This window comes from Talpa occidentalis, unplaced genomic scaffold (assembly GCF_014898055.3).
Source record: "Talpa occidentalis isolate TD23 unplaced genomic scaffold, MPIMG_talOcc4v2.1, whole genome shotgun sequence".
Lineage (NCBI taxonomy): Eukaryota > Metazoa > Chordata > Mammalia > Eulipotyphla > Talpidae > Talpa > Talpa occidentalis.
The window spans coordinates 155,095,653-155,117,086 of record NW_026555331.1 but is presented as its reverse complement, the minus strand read 5'-3'; the positions used below and the strand labels follow the sequence as shown (position 1 = coordinate 155,117,086).

At 64.8% G+C, this 21,434-nt stretch overlaps 1 protein-coding gene across 1 annotated transcript; it reads right to left on the bottom strand.

The window, feature by feature from the left end:
- Positions 1 to 618: 618 nt before the first annotated feature.
- Positions 619 to 20,836, bottom strand: NOM1 (nucleolar protein with MIF4G domain 1). Its single transcript, XM_037518868.2, has 13 exons — positions 20,805 to 20,836; positions 17,871 to 17,925; positions 10,681 to 11,352; positions 9,494 to 9,621; positions 8,108 to 8,303; positions 7,282 to 7,605; positions 6,029 to 6,139; positions 5,502 to 5,666; positions 4,804 to 4,925; positions 3,398 to 3,530; positions 3,130 to 3,261; positions 2,749 to 2,858; positions 619 to 2,505 (listed from the first exon to the last, which is right to left on the bottom strand). The coding sequence occupies exons 1-13, from the start codon at positions 20,834 to 20,836 to the stop codon at positions 2,334 to 2,336; spliced, it is 2,352 nt and encodes a 783-aa protein (XP_037374765.1). The 3' UTR covers positions 619 to 2,333.
- Positions 20,837 to 21,434: the final 598 nt, after the last annotated feature.

Below are 21,434 nucleotides of genomic sequence, written 5' to 3'. Positions count from 1 at the left end.
AGGGCCCTGCCAGCGGCCTCGAGCTGCTCCCCTGCGGCCCCTCTGGCCTTGGTGGCTGTGTGGAGGGCGGGCAGGGGCGCCGCACGTCCCGTCCCCAGGACCCGGCTTCATTCTGACTTCCGAGTCCTGCTGAGCAGGAGACGGATCCTCAGCCAGTTTCTGCCTGACCCAAGACCCCGACCCCTCCCAGGGCCCCCAGACCTCTGTTCTGCAGCCCCCCAGGCATCCCAGCCCCCCTCAGCGCCCCAAACCCCTCCAAGCCTCCCTAGGCGCCCCCCACCTCACCAGACCCTTCCAGGCCCCAGGCCCCTCCTGGTGCGCACTGCCAGGGTGCAGTGGGGGAAACACCCACACGGAGCTGCCTCTGGGCCTTGCCAAGCATCTGGAGCTCAGCCGTTCGGAAAGCGCTGGTGGCTCTGGCGGGGGCCGCGCCAGGACGGGGAGCTGGGAGCCCTCCAGGCCCGGGCTAGCCACACAGCAGGGAGAAATGTCCCGGAGGACTCTGGAGGGTCAGGGATTCCACATCGGGGCCCCGGGCTCTGCCGGGGCCCAGTTCAGCCAGGGGGGACCCCAAGCCCGAGAGCCTGACCTTAGGCCCTGGGGAGATGCTGGCTGCCTGCTGGCCGGGCTGCCGCAGGGGGCGCTGGACCGGGGAGAGCAGCTTCCATCCAGACAGACCCAGGGCCCCAGGAGACCACACAGCAGGGCAGGGCAGGGCAGGGCAAGCCCCGCCCCGCCCCCCAACAGACAGGAGCCTGGGCGAGGGGTTCTGGGTCCTGTAGGGTCGTCTCCTGCTTTGGGGGCGACACTGGAGTTGCCCTTCAGGGATAAAGGAGTTCCTGGAACAGCGTCATCGCCAATGGTGCAGAGAACACCCTGGGCGTTGCCTCCCCAAGGGATGTGCCACTCGCAGGCCTGCTGGAGTCGAGTCCACTGCCTGGGCCTCCCCATGCCTGACACCCAGGCTCTGACCTCACTAGGCTCTGCTCCTGCTCCCCCACGAGCACCCCCAGGGCACCGCTGGTCCACCCCAGGCCTGGCGCTCACTTGAGAAGGCGGCGGGAGGTCTCCGGCTTTGGAGAGTTCCTAGCTACGCCACAGGATGTGGTTAGTGGAGCCGTCTGAGGTGCCCAGGGCCAGCCTGCCCCAGCCGCAGCCCCCATGCGCACTTGGAACTCATGGCAGCTTGTGGTCAAAACTGTGGACTCTGGTCAAGGTGTCCGCTGAAGCAGGACTACCTGAGAGCAAACACCGTCCGTGGCCACGTTTGTTTGTTGTTACACACCGCGTCTCGGTGTTGTACGGCAGTGGCCTGCTCTTAACAAGGTTTCTGAGGGACAGACTTCGAGACAACCTGCCCTTTAACAGCGCGGAATCGAGGCGAAGGATGAGGTCACAGGCAGCCCCTGGACAGATTTTGATTTTGTTGTAATAAAAGCGCACGTGTGGACCGGGCGCCCAGCGGGGGTCTCCTGCAGGACACGCGCCCGTCCAGGCGGCTGGAGGTCTGTTCTCACCCCGGCAGCAGCGTCCCTAGCCAGGGCGTCCGATGCCAGTACCCGAGGCAGGACCCCACCTTCCCAAGGGGAGGCTCCCCACACCCTGCCTTGGGGCTGCGGTGCCGGGGCTCAGCACTGCCTTGGGGTGGGCCGCCACCTGGTCTCCCGCCCATGTCGGCTAAAGCCAGGGCCAGGGTGTCCACCGCTGCTCTGCGCACGCCCTGGCGGCTCCTCCCAAGGTCCAAGGGGGGGCGCATGTCTTCAGCAGCCAAGGGAGAACCAAACGCTAAGGGCCGGGGACACGGCGCACACAGCCCCTGGGATGGCCCGGGCGGTCTCAGCCAGGTGGAGCGGGGGCCAGTCAGTTGGTGCCTCAGCACGCACTGGTTCTGTTCTGTCGGCTCTGCATTTCCTAGAACCCCACTTGCCAGCAGCCCGTGCAGATGCTGCCGTCGGGAGCAGAGCGACTCGATGGACAGGGGCAGGTTCTGGCCTCACGGGTCAGACCTCAGGGAGACGAGAGGAGAAGACCCGCGCACCGTCGTGCAGGTGGGACGAGGCTCGAACCCGCCGGCTCCCGACACCCGCTCAGGCGCCACGTCGCAGACAGGTCTGCACTGCTAACCGATGCACAGACGCGTCCACCTCTTCACAGCTGCACCGCCTGGTGGCCCTCCGACCCAAGGCCCCCCCGCTAGGGATGCCCAGCCCCCACCACAGCCGCGCATCCAAAGTGACTTCCAGTGCAGCATCTGAGCACATCCTGAAGGCGCCGCCAGTGAGCCCAGTGGCAGGCCTCTGGGCTCACAAAGCAGTTTCCAGCCAGGGCCCCGGCTACAGGCGCAGGGAGGCCTTCCCCTGCAGGGACCGGGCGGCCAGCTCCGCCCTCTCCCGCAGCAGGCTGGCATCCTCCGCGCTCCGGTGCCGCGCGCTCCTCAGCAGGAAGTGGCTGACGAAAAGCTTCAGGCCCTCGCGAAACACACCCAGCTTGGGGTTGTCGGACACCCTGGGAGAGAAGGCCAGGTCAGCCGGGCTGCGCAGCCCCCACAGGGAACCGGATGAAGCGAGGGTCCCCCGGTCCGGGAGGCTGCGATGGGGCGCGCGCCAGCTCTGCCAGGCCCCACTTGACAACAGGAGCCTCCGTGGAAACGGCGGCCGTGAGCGAAGCCCTGGAAAGCGCGGCGGCCCTGCTGCTACGAGCCGAGGGAAAACAAAACCCCCCTCCGTCTCCCGTGCGAGCCGGACGTACCGCGCGAAGACTAAGGCGAGGTCTTCGACGTCGGTTTCCACCAGCAGCTTATGTAACACTTTCCGCAAAAAGTGGACTCTGGGTTTGTCCAGTTCGCTGAATTCTACTACCTAGGAGAGTCAGGCCAGAGAGAAAAATGAGGTCCCACGGACTCGGCCAACTTCCCCGATGCCTCATAAATGGTCACCCGGAGGACCTGGCCCATGCCCGGCCGGGGCCGCCGCTCCTGGCCAGGCCCTGAGGCCCGGTGCTCTGGGGGGCTGGGGGAGGGGGAGGCTCCCTCGGGCGAGTGGGAACGTGGGACACGCGTTTTCTGAGGCAAACACAAGCCGTGACACCATCGTTTTCGTTGCTTTGGCAAGTTTCACCCATTACACACACCTTCAAGACGGAGAGCGGAAGTGCTTTTGTTTTCAGCAAGTGAGCCAGCAGGTGGACCAGGTTAGAGCAGTTCGTGGCGGGCAAGCTTTCCAGGTCCCGCAGTCTGTCCCATATGCTGAACTGGAAGGTCATCTGGCAGCAACCAGAGGAAGAGAGAAGCTAAGATGCGATGAACCCGGGGGGGCGGGGGGTTGCCACGCCAGGCCCCACGGCCGGGAGCCCTACTGGCGGCGCTGGGGGTGAGCCTGCGGGTGGGGCTCCTGCTGACCTGAAACCGCCGCTCGTACTCGCAGAGCTTGCCCGCCAGGAAGGCGTAGAAGGGGTTGTAGGTTTTCTCCTGAAGGCAACAGTCCACCAGCACGTGGACGATCTCCCTCTCCTGCTGATCCTTCAGCCCCAGCCTGGAAGGCAGAACCCGAGACGCCACGGGCGGTCTGGACAGCTGTAGAGCCCATGGTCAAGGCCCGCCCAGGGGCTGGGTCCCTGCCCCGGCCAGGCCGCCCTCCCTTAGCTTCATTCCTGCCCTGCCATTGGGCCAGCACGAAGCCCCGGGTCCTTGGCAACGGACCTTCCTTCAACTACCGCCCGCCCCGCAGGAAGGAGCAAGGAGCCCGGGCCTGGCAGTCCGTCCCGCCCAGCGCGGGGCCTCTCCGCAGGGCAGAGGTCCCAGCTGCAGGGAGAGGGGACCCTACGCCCCCCGCCAGGGAAGCGTTGGCCCTGGCTGAGGGCGCAGGCAGGTAGTCCCCATCTGCTGGGACATGTTCCCATCGGCTCGTGCCAATGAAATTCAGCAGAATGAAACAGAATTGCTAGACAGGCATAATGCCGTGGGCTGAGTTCTCCAGACCTGGCGTCACCTGGCGGGCCTCACCACGCACAAGGCAGACATGGGGGGGGACCACCACCAAGAGGCACCCACTTGGGAAGGAGACCCTGGGGAGGTGTGGGGAGCACAGGGCAGAGGGACATGACTGAGGACTGGGGGGCGTGCTGGGGTCACACACGTCTGAAGCGGATGAACACTGACTCACATACGGTGTTGGAGGGCCACGTGACCTCGATATAAAAATATAAACTAAAGAAAAAGAAACTTCTGATTATGAGAATTCTAAATTTAATCTTCTCACCAGATTTCATTCTGAGTCTGAAACGAAACCTCATAAACATCAGAATAGCCTTCAGAACAGTTGACCTTTAATCCACATGTAACTTGATTCCCCAGGACCTGCCGACAAGTCACCCTTGGGGTCCTCAGGACGGACACTAAGACCCTGGGGGCCAAGCCCCTCAGAGCCGCCTCTGGCACTTACCAGGGCTGTGCTGGCCCCGAGCAGAGCCCCAGGAGGGCCTGCGGATAGGGAGCCTGTGCAGCACCCCGAGTCGTGGGGGGCCTGCGCACGCTGTGGGAGCACACAGCGCTGCAGAGGTCTCCCCGGCCGGCACAAAGCCCCGCCTGCAGCGCCTCAGCGGGATGCTGCCAGAGACCAGGGGCTCCGCCACCGCAGCTACCGGGACGACTGCGGCCCCCGCAGCTCCGGCCCCAGCCGCTCACAAGTGTTCTAGCCTGAACGGCGGGGTCATCGGGTGCCTGCCGGGCTGCCCCCAAAATACACCCCACCCCACTGAAGTCAACACCCAATCACATCGTAAGCCACAGGCCACACCCACACTCACTTGAGCAGCTTTTCAAACGCGTCCAAGAAATCTTCACTCGTCACGATTGTACAGAATATGTTTCTCCTGACGTCCGTGTTCATTCTCTGCTTCCGCGCCAGCTCGAGAATCTTGGCGCTAACCTGAAGAGAGGGACAATCGGAGCAGAGGTTTTCCCCGAGAGGCTCCTGGGGTTCAGCGCAGCTACTGAAACACCAAGCGCGTGGCTTTGTGGCTTGCCTGACCGTAACTAAATCAACACGTACACAACATGCAACACGTGTGTGTCATCGTGCGCACGTGCGATCGTGAAGGTGCAATCGTTACTCCAGAGCAGCGGCCCGCAGGACAAAGAGGAGCAAGAGACGAAGCAGGAGAAAACCCTCACGGCGGGGGCATCCCAGCAGCGGGCGCGAGGACACGGAGTTGCAAGAAGCCAGGCTGAGACGGGGTCCTGGGCAGGGAGGGGGGCAGGGAGGGCCGTGGCGCCCCACCCCCGGGACAGGGGCCTGCACGGCCAGCGTCTGAGTGCAGAGCCCGGCATCTTGCACTCAAGGCTTCCACGCGAGGTGTTCTGGGGCTTTAGACATCCTTTCATCGGGGAGACAGCAGAAATTAAATCACACCCAAACAGCGCTAACTTTGACAGTGTTCAAATACTCCACGCATGGGCAAGGCGTGAGCACCCACACAGGGAGCCCGGGGCGCAGGCCTCCTACCGTCCCTGCCGGCTGCCGAGGGCGCGCCTGCTGGCTGTTGTCGATCATTGGTGCCCCACTCCACGCAGACCCCACGATCCACCAGCGGCCAGTCTGCTGGGCATTCAGGACGTCGTCCCAGGAGACGCGCAGCTGCGAGTCGGCGCCTGAGCCGATGCCGCGCACCTGCAGGCGGGAGAGGGACTCAGACCAGCCCCATTGGGCGCCAGCCCGAACCCCAGGGTCTTCGGGAAGCGTCACCTGAGCAGAGGCTCAGGGAAGCCCTGTCAGGCTGGCGGTGAGGATGCAGCAGGAGAGACACGTGGACTTGCCAATTCCGCCCTGCGACCTGGGCGGAGGGGGTTGCCCCAGCGGGAGCAACCAGAAGCACCCTGGACTTCAAACGGACGCGGGCCCGTGATGCCACTGCCCACCAGCACTGCAGGCTGAGTGCGGAGAAGCTCCATGCACAGACCCCACCCAGGACACCACCATGCGGGTCGCCCCCGGCACAGGCCTGCTCCGCGAGCCACGGCCCCACGACTCACCAGAGCCCTCTGCAGCTTCCTCAGCCTCTCCACAGGCTCAGGGTCGTAGCCCGGTATCTTCCGCATGTCGTTGTTCTTCAGAGCCAGCATCGTCTCCAGCATGAACCGGACCTAAGCCATAGAGGAGCCCATTTGTCTCAGGCCTGACAGTGGCCCCCTCCAGGCGGGAACCCCCACTGTGCACGCAGCCGCACCCACACCCGAGGTCCTCTCCCTGACCCCTGCCCCTCATCGGTCTTTTTACTTTTGCGTTTAAATTGGAAAGACGCCCAGAGAAAGGTCACAAGCACAGCCCGTCTGACATCACCCCAAAGGCTGATTTTCACTGAGGGAGAACCCACAGCCCAGGAGGTGCTCCTGGCCCATCCCAGGCCGCACAGCTACCACCGTACACTTTCCAACACCTCTGCGCCCTGCAGAGCCGCCCCTGGCTGGGTGCTCAGGCGCCCGAGTGCTGACCCCTGACACTCAGGGCAACTGTCAGGAAGGCCCCGGCTGTCAGCCCTCACTGCTTGGGAGCAGGGCCTTGTCCCCCAGGGGCGTGTCCCTCTGGGCTCTCCTCCTCCATGTAGCTAAGGAGGGCAGCCAGGCCGAGGCCTCCCCACTTCCCGCTGGCTGCTCCCACCCAGGGTTTCCAGATACTTCACAGGCTACCTTGCTCCGCAGACCCCAGCTGGGAACCTGGTGACCTCTGTCCCTAAGGTCAGACCCCAGGCCTGGTCCCTCCTAGCCCAAGCCCACATCCTTAGCAACATGCTCACGCCGGCCCCACCCTGGCCTCTCCCTGCCCTGCCACCTCCCACCCTCCATGGCAGCCCGAGAGAAACTTCACATTGTTCAGCTCCTGGGAGCCCGCAGGCTTCTGGGAAGAAGCGCCAAGTCCTTGAAGGGTTAACACGCCCTCCAGGTGGTTGCTCTAACAAGTGGCATCCTCACCCCCACCCCCAAGCACCCCATTTTTCAGATGGGGAAACGGACGCTGAGAGATTGGGCCAGGCCACGCCAGTCCTCACAGACCAGGGGCCGTGCGCCTGCCACCCGCAGCCAGCGCGTCTTGAAAGGAGGAGAGTTAGCTCCACCTACAAAGTCCACAAAAGTCGAGTTCTCACTGAGAAAACAAGGGGTGTCCACGCAACACAGAGCAAGCCAAGACCTGCTGAGGCAGAGACAACAGGTGCCGTGGGGAGGTTGACCCCAAAGGCCACCATGGGCGCGGCCAGAGAGCGGCGCCTGGGGCAGGGTGGCGGGCGTACCCTGGTCTGGTCCTGGAACTGGCTGCCGGCGCCAGAGGCTTTGGCCTGGGCCTCGGCGATCAGCTCCTTCAGCGACACTGCGTCGTCCTTCCTCAGCGAGAAGCCCACATTTCTCAGCATCGCCAGGATGAGCTCAACGTCCTTTTCCGTGAAGGTGGCGGCGAGTTTCCTGAGGACGTCAAAGACGAGGCGCGCCTGCACCACGCGGAAGTTGTACAGGTGGGCAACGATGGCCAGCAGGTTTTCACACTCCTTTCCAGGGCCTCCGCCAGCGTAGATGGCGTCAAACCGCCGCACCACGGCCTCCAGGAAGTGCGCGCCCACCTGCAAGGAGAGGACTCGCTGCCCACCGCGCGCCCAAGCCCGGTGTAGGGGCCAGGCCTTGTGAGCCAGCGCACACGTGGGAGGCCACTGCAGGGAGGCGGCGTCAGACCAGCTTCCGGCCCCACCCGGGAGGAGCCTGCCGAGCACCAGGCCCTGACTGGGAGGCTGCGCTGGAGGAAGGAGGCCAGAAGGAGGGCAGCAGGTCAGTGGGTGAGGATGCAGCATGGGAGGGCGGGCGACTATTGGCTTGCAGCGGGGGCGCCTCCCTCGCACAGCCCACTGCGTCCTGACCAAGTCCCTGGGGAGAGGTGCCCAGCCCCTCCCAGGAGGGATCGGCACACGCCTCGGCACCGGGGCCCAGTCGTACTGGCCACCGGGGTGCTCCTTCCTTCCGAGGCCACCTCCCACCCCACGTAGAGGTTGGTCAGCAGCAGCGATGCCAGCACTCAAACGGGCCAGGTGGGCCCGGGCCAGTGCCACGGGCAGGGGAGGCGGCACCTACCTCGACCCCCACGGTGTGGTGGAGGACGCTGAGCAGAAGCACGTGCTCCATCACCAGCCGGCCCGGCATGGCGGTGTCCGGCGCGCAGGCGCTCAGCAGGGCGGCCGTCAGCGTGTCGCTCATGTCCTTCCGGCTGTGGGCCATGTACAGCTCCTCCAGCTGCCCGCTGATGGAGGCCATGTTGGGCTCGCTCAATCTGCAGGGGTGCGAGGATGCGCAGGGTGTTTGCCTTCAGAAGGCACTTTGAGGTCCAGGCCGGCAGCACCACCAGCTCAGCACCACAGCTGACCGCAGACCACACGTCCCGTGTTCACGCAGAGCACACGGCCCCCCAGGAGCCTGGGCAGGGCATGCTGCCCCCGGAGTGCACCGGGGCACACACAGGGCTCTCTTCCAGCCCAGGCTGGGACAGGCTCTGCTGTCCCCTGACCCCCTGGCCCCAGGCAGACGCATGGAACCCTCCTCAGACTGCTGTGTTGCCGGGAAAACTCGTTTCCCTCCCCTCCTTTTTGTGCTGGCACAATAATGCCCAATGCCAGGGGTGCCTTGTGACTTGGGGGAAGCCATGCCCACGCACATCACGTGTTTTTGCACCCGCAGGAGTGCAGCGTTGCACCTGTGCCAGCACCGGCACTCAGGCGCCCGTCTGGGAAACGCCGGGACGCAGCATGGTGTGTTTTAATTGAAAAGAAATGAAACATGAAAAGCAAGAGGGCTGGGCGTGGCCACAGGGGAGCAGGCAGGAGCCACCGGTGCGCCCCGACACCAGCGCCCACAGGTAAGCGGTCAGGCCGAGCCAGCTCTGCACTTGCACACGTCTCACCTCCTGCCCTCTGGACTGCGCCAGAGTTGTGCAAGTGGGGTTGGGGGGGGGGCTCCCACTACATGTCTTTGTAACCCCCACAAGCCCATGATTATTTCTAAATAAAACTATGAGCAAAGACTGGTACAACTACAAGACAACGCCACAGCAGGCGCCAGGGGCCCGCACCTCCAGAGCAGGCTCAGCCGGGCGCTCGAGCTCCTGGAGAGACGGCAAGAGGGATTTCTCACCCCTGCTCCCCAGAGCGGGCGGCTGGCTGACCGCCAGTGCCAGGAGAGGCTTTCCGGCCACCAGTGCACGTAGACAAGGGGCCCAGGCATGAGCCGGTGAGGAGGGAGGTCATAGGCTGGAGCACGGGGCACCGGGTGCTGGGCCGGAGGAGCAGCAGCAGAACCTGCCCAGAACCCCACAGGTTCTGGAGGAGTCATAGAACACGCTGGTGCACCCTGCTTTGCAAGTTGGGCCCAAGGGCATGAGGACAGACACAGAAGGAGCGGGCGGTGGCAGGGCCGCCCCTGCACCTCGTCTCTTTAAGGGCGTAGAAGCACCTCACCCCACGGTACCTGTTAATCAGGCCTTTGACGCGTCTCCTCAGCCTCTCAAGCTCCTTCTCTTTCTCGGTGTCCGCAGCACCCCCCACTTGCCTCACAGGGGCTAGGGTGCACGTTTCACCGTGTTCACAAAGACCCTGCTAGAAAGGACAGAAGGAGTAGCAGAAAGCGGTGTGGCCCCCCCGTCCCCTTTGGGTACACATTTCAGGGCAGTGCCCTGCTTCTGCCCATCGCTGTGCTGCAAGCCCCCCTCTTTCTTGAGTGCCTGGTGTGGTCCTGGGGCGCACCACTGGCTGGTGTGGCCACCGGGAGGAGAAGACCTGCCCGCAGCCCTGCCTACACCTGTGGCCAGACTGGCATACACTGGGACAGATGGAGCGCCTGCCTGGAAGGCAAGGGTTCCGCAACAACCTCACGCGTGGCGCCACAGACTTAGATGTGCACGATCAAGTCAGTGACCCTGGCCCGCACTCTCCAGGTCACCAACAGGCAGGGCTCCCGATCACTGTTGTAACAACCAACACTCCTGGCCCCACGCGGCAGGTCTGAAGGACACGACAGTGTGTCCCTAACACGTCAAGGAGCTTCACCTTTGCTGGAGAAAGTACATTACATGCGCAGAAACTGCCACCCCAGAGACCCCGAGCTCAGGCTGGACATCAATTGCACAATAAGACGTGAAAGAAAACTCTGGAGTCGGAGATGCTATAAAACAGGTGCTCTAGGAGAGCAACTGACGGCACTAGGGCTTGCCCACAAAGTGCCCGGAGGCAAGGACCCGGGACAGCCCACACGGTTAAAGCAGAGACTCTGCAGGTGCTTGGCACTGACAGCCGCAAACCCAGGCTAAACCAAGGACGGTCCTGCAGCCCCAGGAGGGGTGTATTGAGGGGCCAAGCACGGGCTGCAAAGGAAAGGGAACCCCCAGGCCCCGGCAGCGGAAGCCCCGGGGCGGGCAGGAAGGCCCTGCCGCCGCCCTCTGGTTCAGGTGAGACTGATTCGCCGCAGGAGCGGCTGGACAAGGAGAGGCCGGGTGGTCAGGGCACTGCGTGCCCCGGGGCTCCAGAGCGGAGGTGGTTTGGGGCCTGCCCCGGTGAAGGGGGGGAGGGCTCCCGAGGACCCCTGGCGGGAACGGCCGCTGCCCCTGGACAGAAAGGGCTCCCGACGCGGCCCCGCGCCCCCCACCCCGCGCCACGGACCGTCGCCGCCACCTGGGCCGTCGCGTGAGCGTCCGCGGCGCCGCCTCCTCCGTCCTCCGCGAAGCGGACCCTCCTCGGGCCGCGTCTCTCCGCGCCGGCCCCTGCGGCGCTGGCGGCGGCGCGCGGCGTCCCGGGCTCCCGCGGCCGCGGCTCCGGCTCCTCCTCCTCCTCCGAGGGCTCCTCGCTCGTCCCCGCCGCCCCGCGCTCGGAGCCGCTGTCCAGGTCGCTGTCGGGGGGCGTCGGGCCGGCGCCCTCGTCCTCGTCCTCGTCCTCGTCCTCGCCGCTGCCGGCGCCCAGGCCCGCGCCCCGCACGGCGCCCAGCGCGCCCAGCACGTAGCCGAGCCCGTCGCGGGCGAAGCCCGGCGGCACCGCGTCCCCAGGCCCGCCCCGGGCGCGCGCGCGGAGGCCGAGGCAGCGCTCCAGCCGGCGGATCTCGCGGTCCTCCTCCTCGTTGGCCGCCAGCAGCGCCCGTCTGCGCGCGGCGGCGGCGCCGGGGCCGGGCTCGGGGCCGGCGGGCTCGGGCCCCGCGGGGTGCGGCCGCCGTCGCGCCCTCCTCAGGCGCCGCTTCTCCCGCCTCAGCTCCCGGCGGCCTCGCCTCCCGCCCGGGCCGCGGCCCCCCGCGCGCGCCCCCGCCCCCGCCCCGCCGCCGGGGGTGCGGGCCTCGCGGGCGGCCTGCACGAAGTCCTCCACCGCCAGCCGCAGCCGCCGCAGGGGCCCCTCCCCGCCGCCGCCCCCGCGCTTCCCGCGCGGCCCGCGGCCCCCGCCGCCTCCCCGGGCCGGCGCCGCCGCGCGCGCGGACGCCGCCATCTTGGGGCTGCGCCGGCGCCCGACTTCCGGGGCGGGACTTCCGGACGGAACTTCCGGGCGGTTGGGGCGGGCGCCCCCTGGCGGCCGGAGGACGCGGCGCGGGCCCGCGGCGGACCCCGCCACGGCGGGACGCGGGGACCCCGCCAAGCCCGCGGGGGCCCCGGCGCCGCGCTCCGTGCGATCGTGTTCCTCGTGCGCAGCGGCCTCTCCCGCTGGCTCGCGCCTCGGATCTGTCCACTTCGGAGCAGCGGCCCGGGCGCGGCGCGAAGGGGCGGCCGCCGGTCGGCCCGGCCTCGGGGGTGGGGGGGCGCGGGCGGGGGGCCCGGCCTCGGGGGGCGCGGGCGGGGCCCAGCGGACGGAGGCCTCACGGCCCGCGGGTGGGGCGACGGCTCGCCGAGCCCCGCGAGCGGACTCCGCGGCCAGGGGCGCCTGGCCCCCCGCCGCGCCCCGACGGCCCGCGCCCCCGCCGCCCGGGAGCCCCCAGCCCGCGTCGCCGGCGCCGGCCTTGCCCCCGGGCGGGAGGCCCTGCCCCGCCCCCGTGGCGGCTCCGGTCTCCGGGCCCGCTGGGCCCGCCGCTCCAGCCCCGCCTTCCCGGTGAGGCCGCCGAGAAGTCCGGCCCGCCCCACGGGTGAGAGCCCCGACGGCGCCGCTGAGCGTCTGTCCCGTGGCCGAGCCGTGTCGCCGCCCGCGGTGGGTCTCCCGCCCTCCCCGCCCTCCCCGGGGCGCACTGCCCGGCCTGCCTCAGCGGCCTCCTGCCCCCAGTCTTTCTCTCTGCTCTTCATCTCAGACTTGGGGCCTCCCTGGGGCGCGGGGGTTTAGTCCCAGAAGCTGCCCGCAGCCTCCGCAGCGCGAGTTCATTTCCCAGCCGGCCAGGGAGCTGCCCACAGGGTGCGGCAGACCCTCCCGCCTCCACGCTGCCCCCTCGGCAGTGGGTCTCAGTGGGTTCACCTGTTCTGCTCCTCGCTCCGGCTCTGGGGAGGCCTCGCACCCCGCCCCCCCAGCCGCAGCTCTGGCCTGCACCCCTTCTCTTTTATGCACAAATAAAGAAATCTTTAAAAAAAAGGTAAAAGCAAAATTTCTAACCAGCTTTTGTCCATGAAAAATCCCGTTGAGTTTTAAAGTTGAATTTGTATTTAATTTATAGATTAAATTAGAACGAAAACTGGATATTTATGGCATCAAGTCTTCCTATCCAAGAACAGAACATCCCTTCTATTCACCAAATTTTCTTTTCCATTTTCTTTTTTTAAGATTATTCGTGCATACAAGAGAAGGGGTGCTGGACAGAGGTGTGGGGAATGGGGTGAGAGGACTCCCCAGAGACAGAGTGGGGAGCAGAACAGGCAGACAGACTGAAACCCACTGCTGAGGGGAGCAGTGGGGAGACAGGAGAGGTCTGCTGCGCCGTGTAGGTAGCTCCCTGGCCAAAGATCAAACTCGTGCTGCAGAGGCTGCCGACAGCTTCATAGGTTGCATCTTAACCCCTGCACCACCAGGGAGGCCCTCCATTTTCTTATATGGGTGGTCCACACTTCTCACTGACTATACCCTCATTCCATTTTCCTTTTATCAGACATGACTTTAATATATCTTTCACCCTTTTGCATCTGAATTTGGGGGCCATGGTCTATTTGGATATCAACCTGGGGCTGGCTCTCCTGGGGGGCAGACTGACCTGGGGCCTAGCTGCTCAGCTGGGAATGAGCATTTCCAAGGCTGAAGGCGTGAGGTGTGTGTATGCACTGAGGGGAGGAAGTGTCTCCCCGCTGTAGCCTCCATCTGGGGTGCTGGGGGGGGTAGGAAGGGGCAGGAGGAAGGGGTGGGAGTCAGCCCACTCTGCTTTCCTGAGCTGCCTCCTCCTGGCTGCTCCCAAGCACAGGGCTCGGGTCCCCGTCGGGGTCCCCCGTGGGCCCTGAGCCCCTCACTGCTGCCGGGGCTGGAAGCCAGTGCTGGCAGGAGGTGTTGGCAGTTCTTCCAAACCCTGGGTAGCTCTGCCCACTCCCAGGCTTCAGGCCTGTTGCAGTCCCAGTCCGGGTGGCGGGGGTGACGGCTGCGCAGATGGAATGGGCTGCAGGCTGCAGAGGCCACGGCGAGCACCAGGGCCGGTGCCGGGGTGTGCGCTGGCTGCGCGGGTGTGTGTGTGTGTGCTGGCGTGTGCACATGTGTCTACGCACAGGCGAGAGCGTTCACGCCTGGGTGTGGGCACATCAGATACTTGTAGAGGGGAGCATGGTGGGGGGCATTTTGCCCCGTCCTGCTTTTATTCTGGGGGCAGAAGGTAGCCCTGGCCATGTCTTAGGTGGAGAAGTGGGTGAGAGGGGCGGCTGCTCTGGAGATGCCCTGCTCTCCAGGACTGATGCGGGGTCAGAGCTACCGGGCAGACAGAGGCTTCTGCAGCAGACACTTGTCCCCCGGCTGGAAAAAATTGCCGGCTGGGGCTTTGCCTGACAGTTCCTTAAAAATAATAGTGTGGGAGATGTACGGAGAGCAACCCAGCACACAATTTAAAGCCGGCCTTGGACCCTGGGCTTCTGCCTGACTGCAGCAGCCGCGCTGGGCGGGCGGGGGCTCCGTCGCTTGGGCCGCGGCGGGGGCTGGGGCAGCCTCGGGCCACGGTCGCTGCCTTCTCGCTGATACAAAAACAGGTCCTGGTGTGAAATAATCCCTGCTCACGGGAACACGAGAGCCGCCCGGTGCTCCCGTCCAGAGCATGAGTGGGTGCGGCGCGGGCTTGCTGGCCGCGGGGCCCTCTCGCCGTGGCCTTCTGTGCTCTTTGCTGCGGGCGTCGCGGCCGCAGTGTCGTGTTCTTGTGGGCAGGCGCGCCAAGTTGCGCCGCGAGCTGGCATGGAGGGCGCGGCCCTGCGGGTGTTCCCGTCTGCTGGGCCTTGGGCGGCTGACCGGCTGCTGCTCAGACCCTTTGGGGCAGGATGGGACGGAGCAGGTTTCTATGATCGGAGTAGACGGGTTAAGGAGAGTCCGGGAGCCCTGGGTGGCTTTCTCAGGCTTTTATTGAGCTTTTACATGTAGTGCAGCAACCAGGCACATGGCAGGCAGGGATGCCGGGGGGCCAGGAGGCCGGCAGGCCCCCAAGCCCCCGGCAAGTCTTCACTCTGGGTTCCCTGGCCTTCTCTCGCCCTTTCTCTCTCCTGTTCTTTCTTTCTTTTTTTTTTTTTAAACTATTTTTTTTAAAGATTTATTTTTATTTTTTTATTTATTTATACAAGCACTGGGTACAGTCAGAAGCGCAGGGGGGTGAGAGAATTCACCAGAGCCAGAGCGGGGAGCAGAGCAGGCACATTGACGATGTACACTGCCGAGGGGAGCAGCGGGCGGCAGGAGAGGTCTGCGCGCCATGTGGGACCCTCACCGGCGGCCGGGGATCCAACCAGCACTACAGAGCTGCGGGCAGCTTCGCAGCCCAGCGCTTAACCGCTGCGCCACCAGGGGAGGCCCGAAAGTGTTTTTTTGTTATAAAACAAAAAATCTTCAGACCCTGTGGGGGTGGGCAAGCTCGAGAGAAGGTGGTCAAGAGTCTCGTGGGTGCCTCCCAGGGCCTCCACGCGCCAGGCCTGGGGCACCTGAGTGGGACCAGCCCTGGGAGCAGCCCCTGCCGCTGGGCTGGGTGGAGACCCCCAGTGCCTCCCTGCCTGGGACGACTAACCCCCCCCAGCCCAGCGGACAGGGCAGCACCGCCCCTCCCAAGTGCTCACACTGCCCCTACTCCCTGCGTGTCCCGCGTGCTGGCTGCGCCCATCACAGCCTTGCCTCAAGCTCTGCTTCTGGAAGAATCCAGCTAAGAATCCGTTAAGGAAAACCTGGCAATACTGACCCAGCAGCTGCCCGGGGCAGCCATGGAGCTCGTGCCTCCGGCTCCCAGACTCGGGCTCGGCCTCCTCCTCCCTCGCCCACACGACACACTGTTTTGGAGAACGTGGGGGAGCGTCTCCCACTCTTCCGGCCCACACAAGGGTGCAGCTGCTGGGTGGCCTGGCCCCGTCCCATGCAGCGTCCCCGAGGTGCTGCAGGTCAGCAGAGGCGTCCCTGGCGTTTCAGGAGAGCCCGGCTCCCGCTGGCCGCCACCGGCCACTGGCCCCTCGCCGTCCCCACCCCTCCCAGCCACTGCCTGACCCGCACAACCTCTGTGTGGAAACCGGCCCAGGTTCCTCTTCCCAATTCTCCTCCCTTGCCCCGCGCGGCCGAGCCACCATGACCCCTAAGGTCCGCCTTTTCTCGCGTGCGAGGACCCTTTCCTGGGGTTTCCACGAAGGCCTTTAGGGAGACGCCTGCTGGCTGGACAGCAGGACAGTGACCAGAGTGGACATTTGCCCAGGGACAGAGGTGGGAATCCCGTCCCGCTGGCCGAGTCTGGATCGGGTGCTCAGGAACCGCGGGCTTCTGCGAACCAGCACTGTGCCCTTCCCCAGCGTCCCTTCAGTTCTTGGGGGACTCGGTGGGTCCCTTGCAAAATTCTTTACCAGTCTCACTAATGTGAGCCAAGGGCATTTCAGCACAGGTGACTCTGGGGAGAGCTCTGTCCAGACGAGACGGCCGGCCCGGCCAGCGTTTGCCCTGACCTCTGCTCTGAGGCATCCCTGGACTCGGGCCGCAGGGGCCAGGCGTGCAGGGAGGACTCGGACACCATCCTGGCTTTGCGGGGGCAGGCCCAGGCCCCACCCCCAGAGGGAGGAGCTGCCGCTGTGTCTGCCCGCAGGGGCTCACCCTTCCCAGGAGCGCGCTGCCCGCGGGGCCGGCCCCACTGGAGAACAGGCCCGGAGGCCCAGGGTCACCCACACCTAAAGCGGGCCCCAGGCCGAGGGTCAAGATCAGCTCAGGACAGGTGTGGCTTCCTTAGTCCACAGACTCGGCCCCCCATCGGCCGTGAGCGCGCTGGTCAGTGCACACAGAGGCGGGAGGTCCCAGAGTCCACTGCCGGGCCCTCCTCGCACGACCCAAAGCTCCCGGCGCCTCCTGGCTTTTACCTGAGGAGCAGCGGGAGTCGGGAAGATGTTACCTGAGCCCCGAGGAGAATCGAGTCAGGTGGACACGGCGGGTTCCTGGTCCTTTTACCCATTTTTCAGACCTGAGACAGGTGGAGAGCTCTGAGTGCGAGGCTGGCCCTTGGTGGAAGGGCCTGTGTCCCTGGACAGCTGCGTGGTTCAGACAGTGAAGCCGCGACCTCTGCGTCCAGCAGACCCTGCCGGAGCCCGCCTGCGTGAGTGCCGGGGGTGGGGAGGGGCAAGTAAGAATGCCCAGAGGCCAGTCTCTGGGGCCTGACAGGGTGGGGGCGGAGGTGCTGGGGTGCTGGGGCTGGACGTGGCCATGGCAGCGGGAGTGAGTCCCTCAGCTCCCGGCCTGTGTCTCTGGCAAGGCGGGTGGGGCCTCACCCAGCTGGGAGGGCCCCTCTTGGGGGGCAGCACAGCACAGGTAGACCTGAGGTGCATGCAAGTCAGGGCCTCTAGTGGCCGGGCCTGCCTCATTCTGGAGATGCTTGCGGGTCTCTCTGGCACCAGAATGTGGTTTCCATGGCGAGAGACAGCAAGGACAGACTGGCCAGGCCTGCTGCCTGCTGAGGGCCGCGGGCACTGGCGCTCGGCGCAGTTACCCACGAGGTCCCAGAGTGGACGTCCATCCAGACACGTCTGCGTACTGCCCTTCCTCCCTGGCAGCTGGCAACTGCTGGCTTTTGCCAAGATGAAGGTGTTTTTCTGACCCAATTCTGTGTGCCCCCAGGCTCTGTGCCTCCGAGTGAAGTCTGCAGCCTCCGCTGGGTGGGCAGGGGAGCCTGTGACCAGCTGGGGAGACGCAGCTGTACCAGGTCTTACGCTAAAAATGGGGCAAGTCTAGTTTTGTGTTTCTTGATTGATTTTCCCAAGAAGATACCTAGAAAACAAGGTTTTTACCTGGATGCCTGTGGCGTGGCTCCGGGGCTGGCAGCAGGGCTGTGTGGGGGCAGCTGGCCCTCACGCCCGCCCTGCAGCGCTCGTTTGCGGGTGGTGCGGGCCTCTGCAGCGCTTATTGATCTATTTCTGGCACAGGAATCCCTGGACAGGAACTGTCTGCGGGTGAGGTTTTACGACCTTAATATGGATCCAACGCTTTAATGCACCTTCTGCCTTTGTCATAACGTCACTGCGGAAGCCGGAGTGGCAGGAACGGCCTCCTGGCATCGAGTCGTCTCCTAATTAGGTTGAGAAGGCTGTTTGGCGCAGCCCTTCCACTGACGCTTTTGGAAAGGGTCTTAGTGGCTGGCGAGGTGGCCTCGGGGGGCGAGGGGCACAGGCGGGGGCTACTGCCGGGGAGCCGCTTCACCCACCCCAACCGCCACATGGGGTCGCCCCGGCTGGGGCCACGTTGGCCCCGGCTGAAAGCATTGAGCAGCTCACCCGCAGGGTGACGCAGGTGGCCACTGCGGGCCCCTGATAAGCCTCCCGGAGCCGTCTTTGGTGACGGAGGAGGATGCCCCGAACATATCCCTCTAGAAAGCCTCACGTGAGGTAAGTCACGTGAGGATTTATCGGTGGCCTCAGCCCTTGGCGATTGCTCCATGAATGTCATGGACCCTGGGGCGGGACGATGGCCATGCCTGAGGGTTTCTCGGGCATTTAAACAAACCTCCAGCTGTCTTGTCTTTTCTTTTCCTTTTTTTTTTTTTTTTAAAGATTTATTTATTTATGCACACAAGAGCTGGGGTGCAGGCCAGAGGTGCAGGGGTAAGAGGACTCACCAGAAGCAGAGTGGGGAGCAGAACAGGCAGAGTGACTGAAACCCACTGCTGTGGGGCGCAGCGGGGAGACAGGAGAGGTCTGCTGCGCCCTGCAGATCAGCTCCCTGGCCGGGGATCGATCTTGTGCTGCAGTGGCTGGCCATTGCTTGATAGCGCTGTCTAATCCCTGTGCCACCAGAGAGGCCCTTCAGCTGCCTTTTTGAAAGACGGCCATGGTGGCGTCTGCAGGCAGGCGGTGTGGACGGCAGTGCCTAGGTGGTCCTGCCTCCTGCGGGCTGCCCGTGGCAGCTCCATCCTTGTCAAGAAGTAGCCCAGGCGGTGCTCCCGCCGCTCATGCACCTTGCCGGGAAGCACTGCTCAGGTGTTTCCACTCGTGTTATTTTTATTGTGGTGTCCAGTTCGTCACAGTGTAGACGGAGGGTTCAGGCTTGCCCCTCTTCAGTTGTGCCATCCCTGCGCCCACCACCCAGACCCCCACTGTCAGCGCCCCCTCAGCCCGTCCTCCTACTGGACACCTGAGTGGCCTGGAGTGCCTGAGCCTGCCCACCCCCCCCCCGGCGTCCTCCACAGCTCTTTGGCCTCAGGCTCACCCCAAGTTGGTGCCCATGGCACCGGCCCCCCAGCTGTGGGACAACGGCTGGCAGGGCCTATGGGCTGGGTAGCTTGGCCTCCGGAGCCTTGGTCGAAGCCGTGGGGCCAGGGCTGCCCATGCCGTGGGTGAGGGCAGATGGCTCGGCCTGTGGGTGCGGAAACTGCCCCGGACGCAGGCGCGGCCCGCGGTGCAGCCGTGCCCGCGTTACTAGAAGAGGCGCTGGGGAGACCTGCCGGCCAGGGCTGGTGGCGGTAAATCACCGCGGCAGTGATATCAGCCGGCCGGGCCCGTGGCCGCCTGGGCTCACCCGGCGCCTCCCCCGGCCCGTATTTTATTTCTGCTCAGGTCACACTCGTCAGTTGGCCGCGAGCAATGGAGCTTATTTATCTGATTAGTTTACTTTGGTCAGCAGTGAATTGTGACAGGATTATAATAATTTCTGCGTTTGGATACATCTCATCATCACATGCAAGCTTGTCATTTTGAAATGTGGCCGCAACGCTGCGTAAATATTAACACTGCCACGCTCGTCCCCCCGCTTTCTCCAGCGGTAGTTGAAGGACTGTCTGGGTTCTATTTTTTTGGTCCCAATCTCTCCTGTTTGGGGTCTATTTTTGACATTTCCACTCTGTGCAGACACAGACGCTGCAGGTGACATGCCCGTGAGTTCTAAAGCCCCCAAATAAAGGCGTGTGGGGATGCGGAGGCCGGAGCCGGCAGGACGGTGGTTCCCGCCCCAAGTGCGTTTTCAGTGTCTGCAGGATTCGCCGCGAGGAGAGGCCGAGGAACCCAAGCGAGTGCCTCGCCTGTCCTCTTGCTCCGGAGCCCTCGCCGGCCCCCATCCCAGCAGCCCCTTTCCCTGGAGGTGCGGGTCCGCACACGCCTGCCCTCACTGTCCCCGGCTTAGAGCTGGTCTGTGCGTTGCGGTTCAGAGCTGGATTTCTGCCACGGGCTCTCGCTGTGAGAACAGCGTGAACCCGTCCAGGACCAGGCCGCCTGGAGGCAGCTCAAGGGAGCTGGATGCCACGTCTGGGGAGCAGGGCCTGGCGGGGTGTTAGCGGCTGGCACGAGCTTAGTTGTGATGCCCATTGAGCAGAGGCTCCAGGGCGGCGCCTGGAGGCCCGGTGGTTCTTCCTGACCTGTCACCAACGCTTTCTGATGAGTGTTGTGGTTTTTAGGTCTGTGCAAATGCCCGGTTCTCCCCTCCAGGAACCACCGCCGAAGGCCCACAGGTGGGCCAGACACATGACGCATGGCCACACCCAGGGCCCCTGTCCCCGAGGCTGCACGGCCCAGGCTGTCGTCTCCGACTCTCCCTCTGGGGCTCGCCTCCCCACTCCCCTGTAGGCTGCTCCCACTGCAAGCCACGGCCTTCCAAGGAGTTGGCTGTTGATGTTGCTATTTATCCCGGAGAGGGGGCTCCTGCCCCTTGATTTCCAGCCCGCCCCTCCCCACTGTCCTCGTCCACAGCAAACCAAAGCATGTCTTGCTTTCTGTTATAGACAGGTGTGCACACACGGTGGGGCCGCACGGTGAGGCTGTGCGGGGAGTGCACAGTGGGCGTGCACGGGTCTAGCCAGGCTCGTGTGTCTGTACCCCCACCTCTGCCTCTCCCCCTGGTGTCCCGTGCAGAAGGCTCCAGTGGCACCTGGTCACACAGGCAGCTCATGGTGTCACAGGCAGGCCATTTCGCAGCCTGTTTTTTAAAAAGATTTATTTATTTATACATACGAGAACTGGGGGTGCAGGCCAGAGGTGCGGGACGTGAGAGGACTCACCAGAGACAGAGTGGGGAGCAGAACAGGCAGATCTACTGCTGAGGAAGCAGCGGGGAGACAGAAGAGGTCTGCTGCGCCCTGTGGATCAGCTCCCTGCCTGGGGATCGCACTCGAGCTGCAGTGGCTGTGCACGGCTTCTCAGTGCTGAGACTAACCCCTGCGCCCCCAGGGAGGCCCCCAGTCGTTTTGTTTTTTGAGGTGACACACGCAGTGCAGAACTCACCGTCTTCGCCGCTCTGCAGGGCACAGCTCCATGGCGTCGTGTCCACTCACGGTGGCGCGGCCACCACCACCGTCCCCACCACTGCTTCGGCTTCCCATACTCAGCTCTGTCCCCACTGACCCTCCCGTCCCAGCCCTGCCCCCATCTGTGAGTGGACCGGCCACCTCTGAGGCCGAGTGAAAGGGCCTGGAAAGAAGAAAGTGAGCGGACATGTCTTCCTCAGGCCCAGCAGCCTGTCGGGACACGGGAGGACACGTGCGGCCAGGCCGGGTCCCTGCACAGGCCCCTGCTGGGTCTCCGCTGCGAACGGGCGGTGGGCTCACTGCAAATGAGGGCGCCGGCCCCTGGACCAGCAGAGTGGGGCCCGGCTCTCCCCGACCGCCTGCGCCTGGCCCCCGCAGTTCCTCCACGCCCACCTTCCTGGAGGTGGGACTCCCGGGCAGTTTGCCTGGCCCCCGGCGGACGGCCCCTGGCGGGCAGGTGACTGAGAGAGGGCCAGGCTGATGACTGCTGCTCGCCCCTTCTGGGAAGGAGGAACATGGGTGGTGAGGGCCCCGGAGCGGCGGCCTGGGCCCCGGCATGTCCCTGAGCTCCTGGAGCCTCGCCCAGCACAGACATGTTTATTCTGCT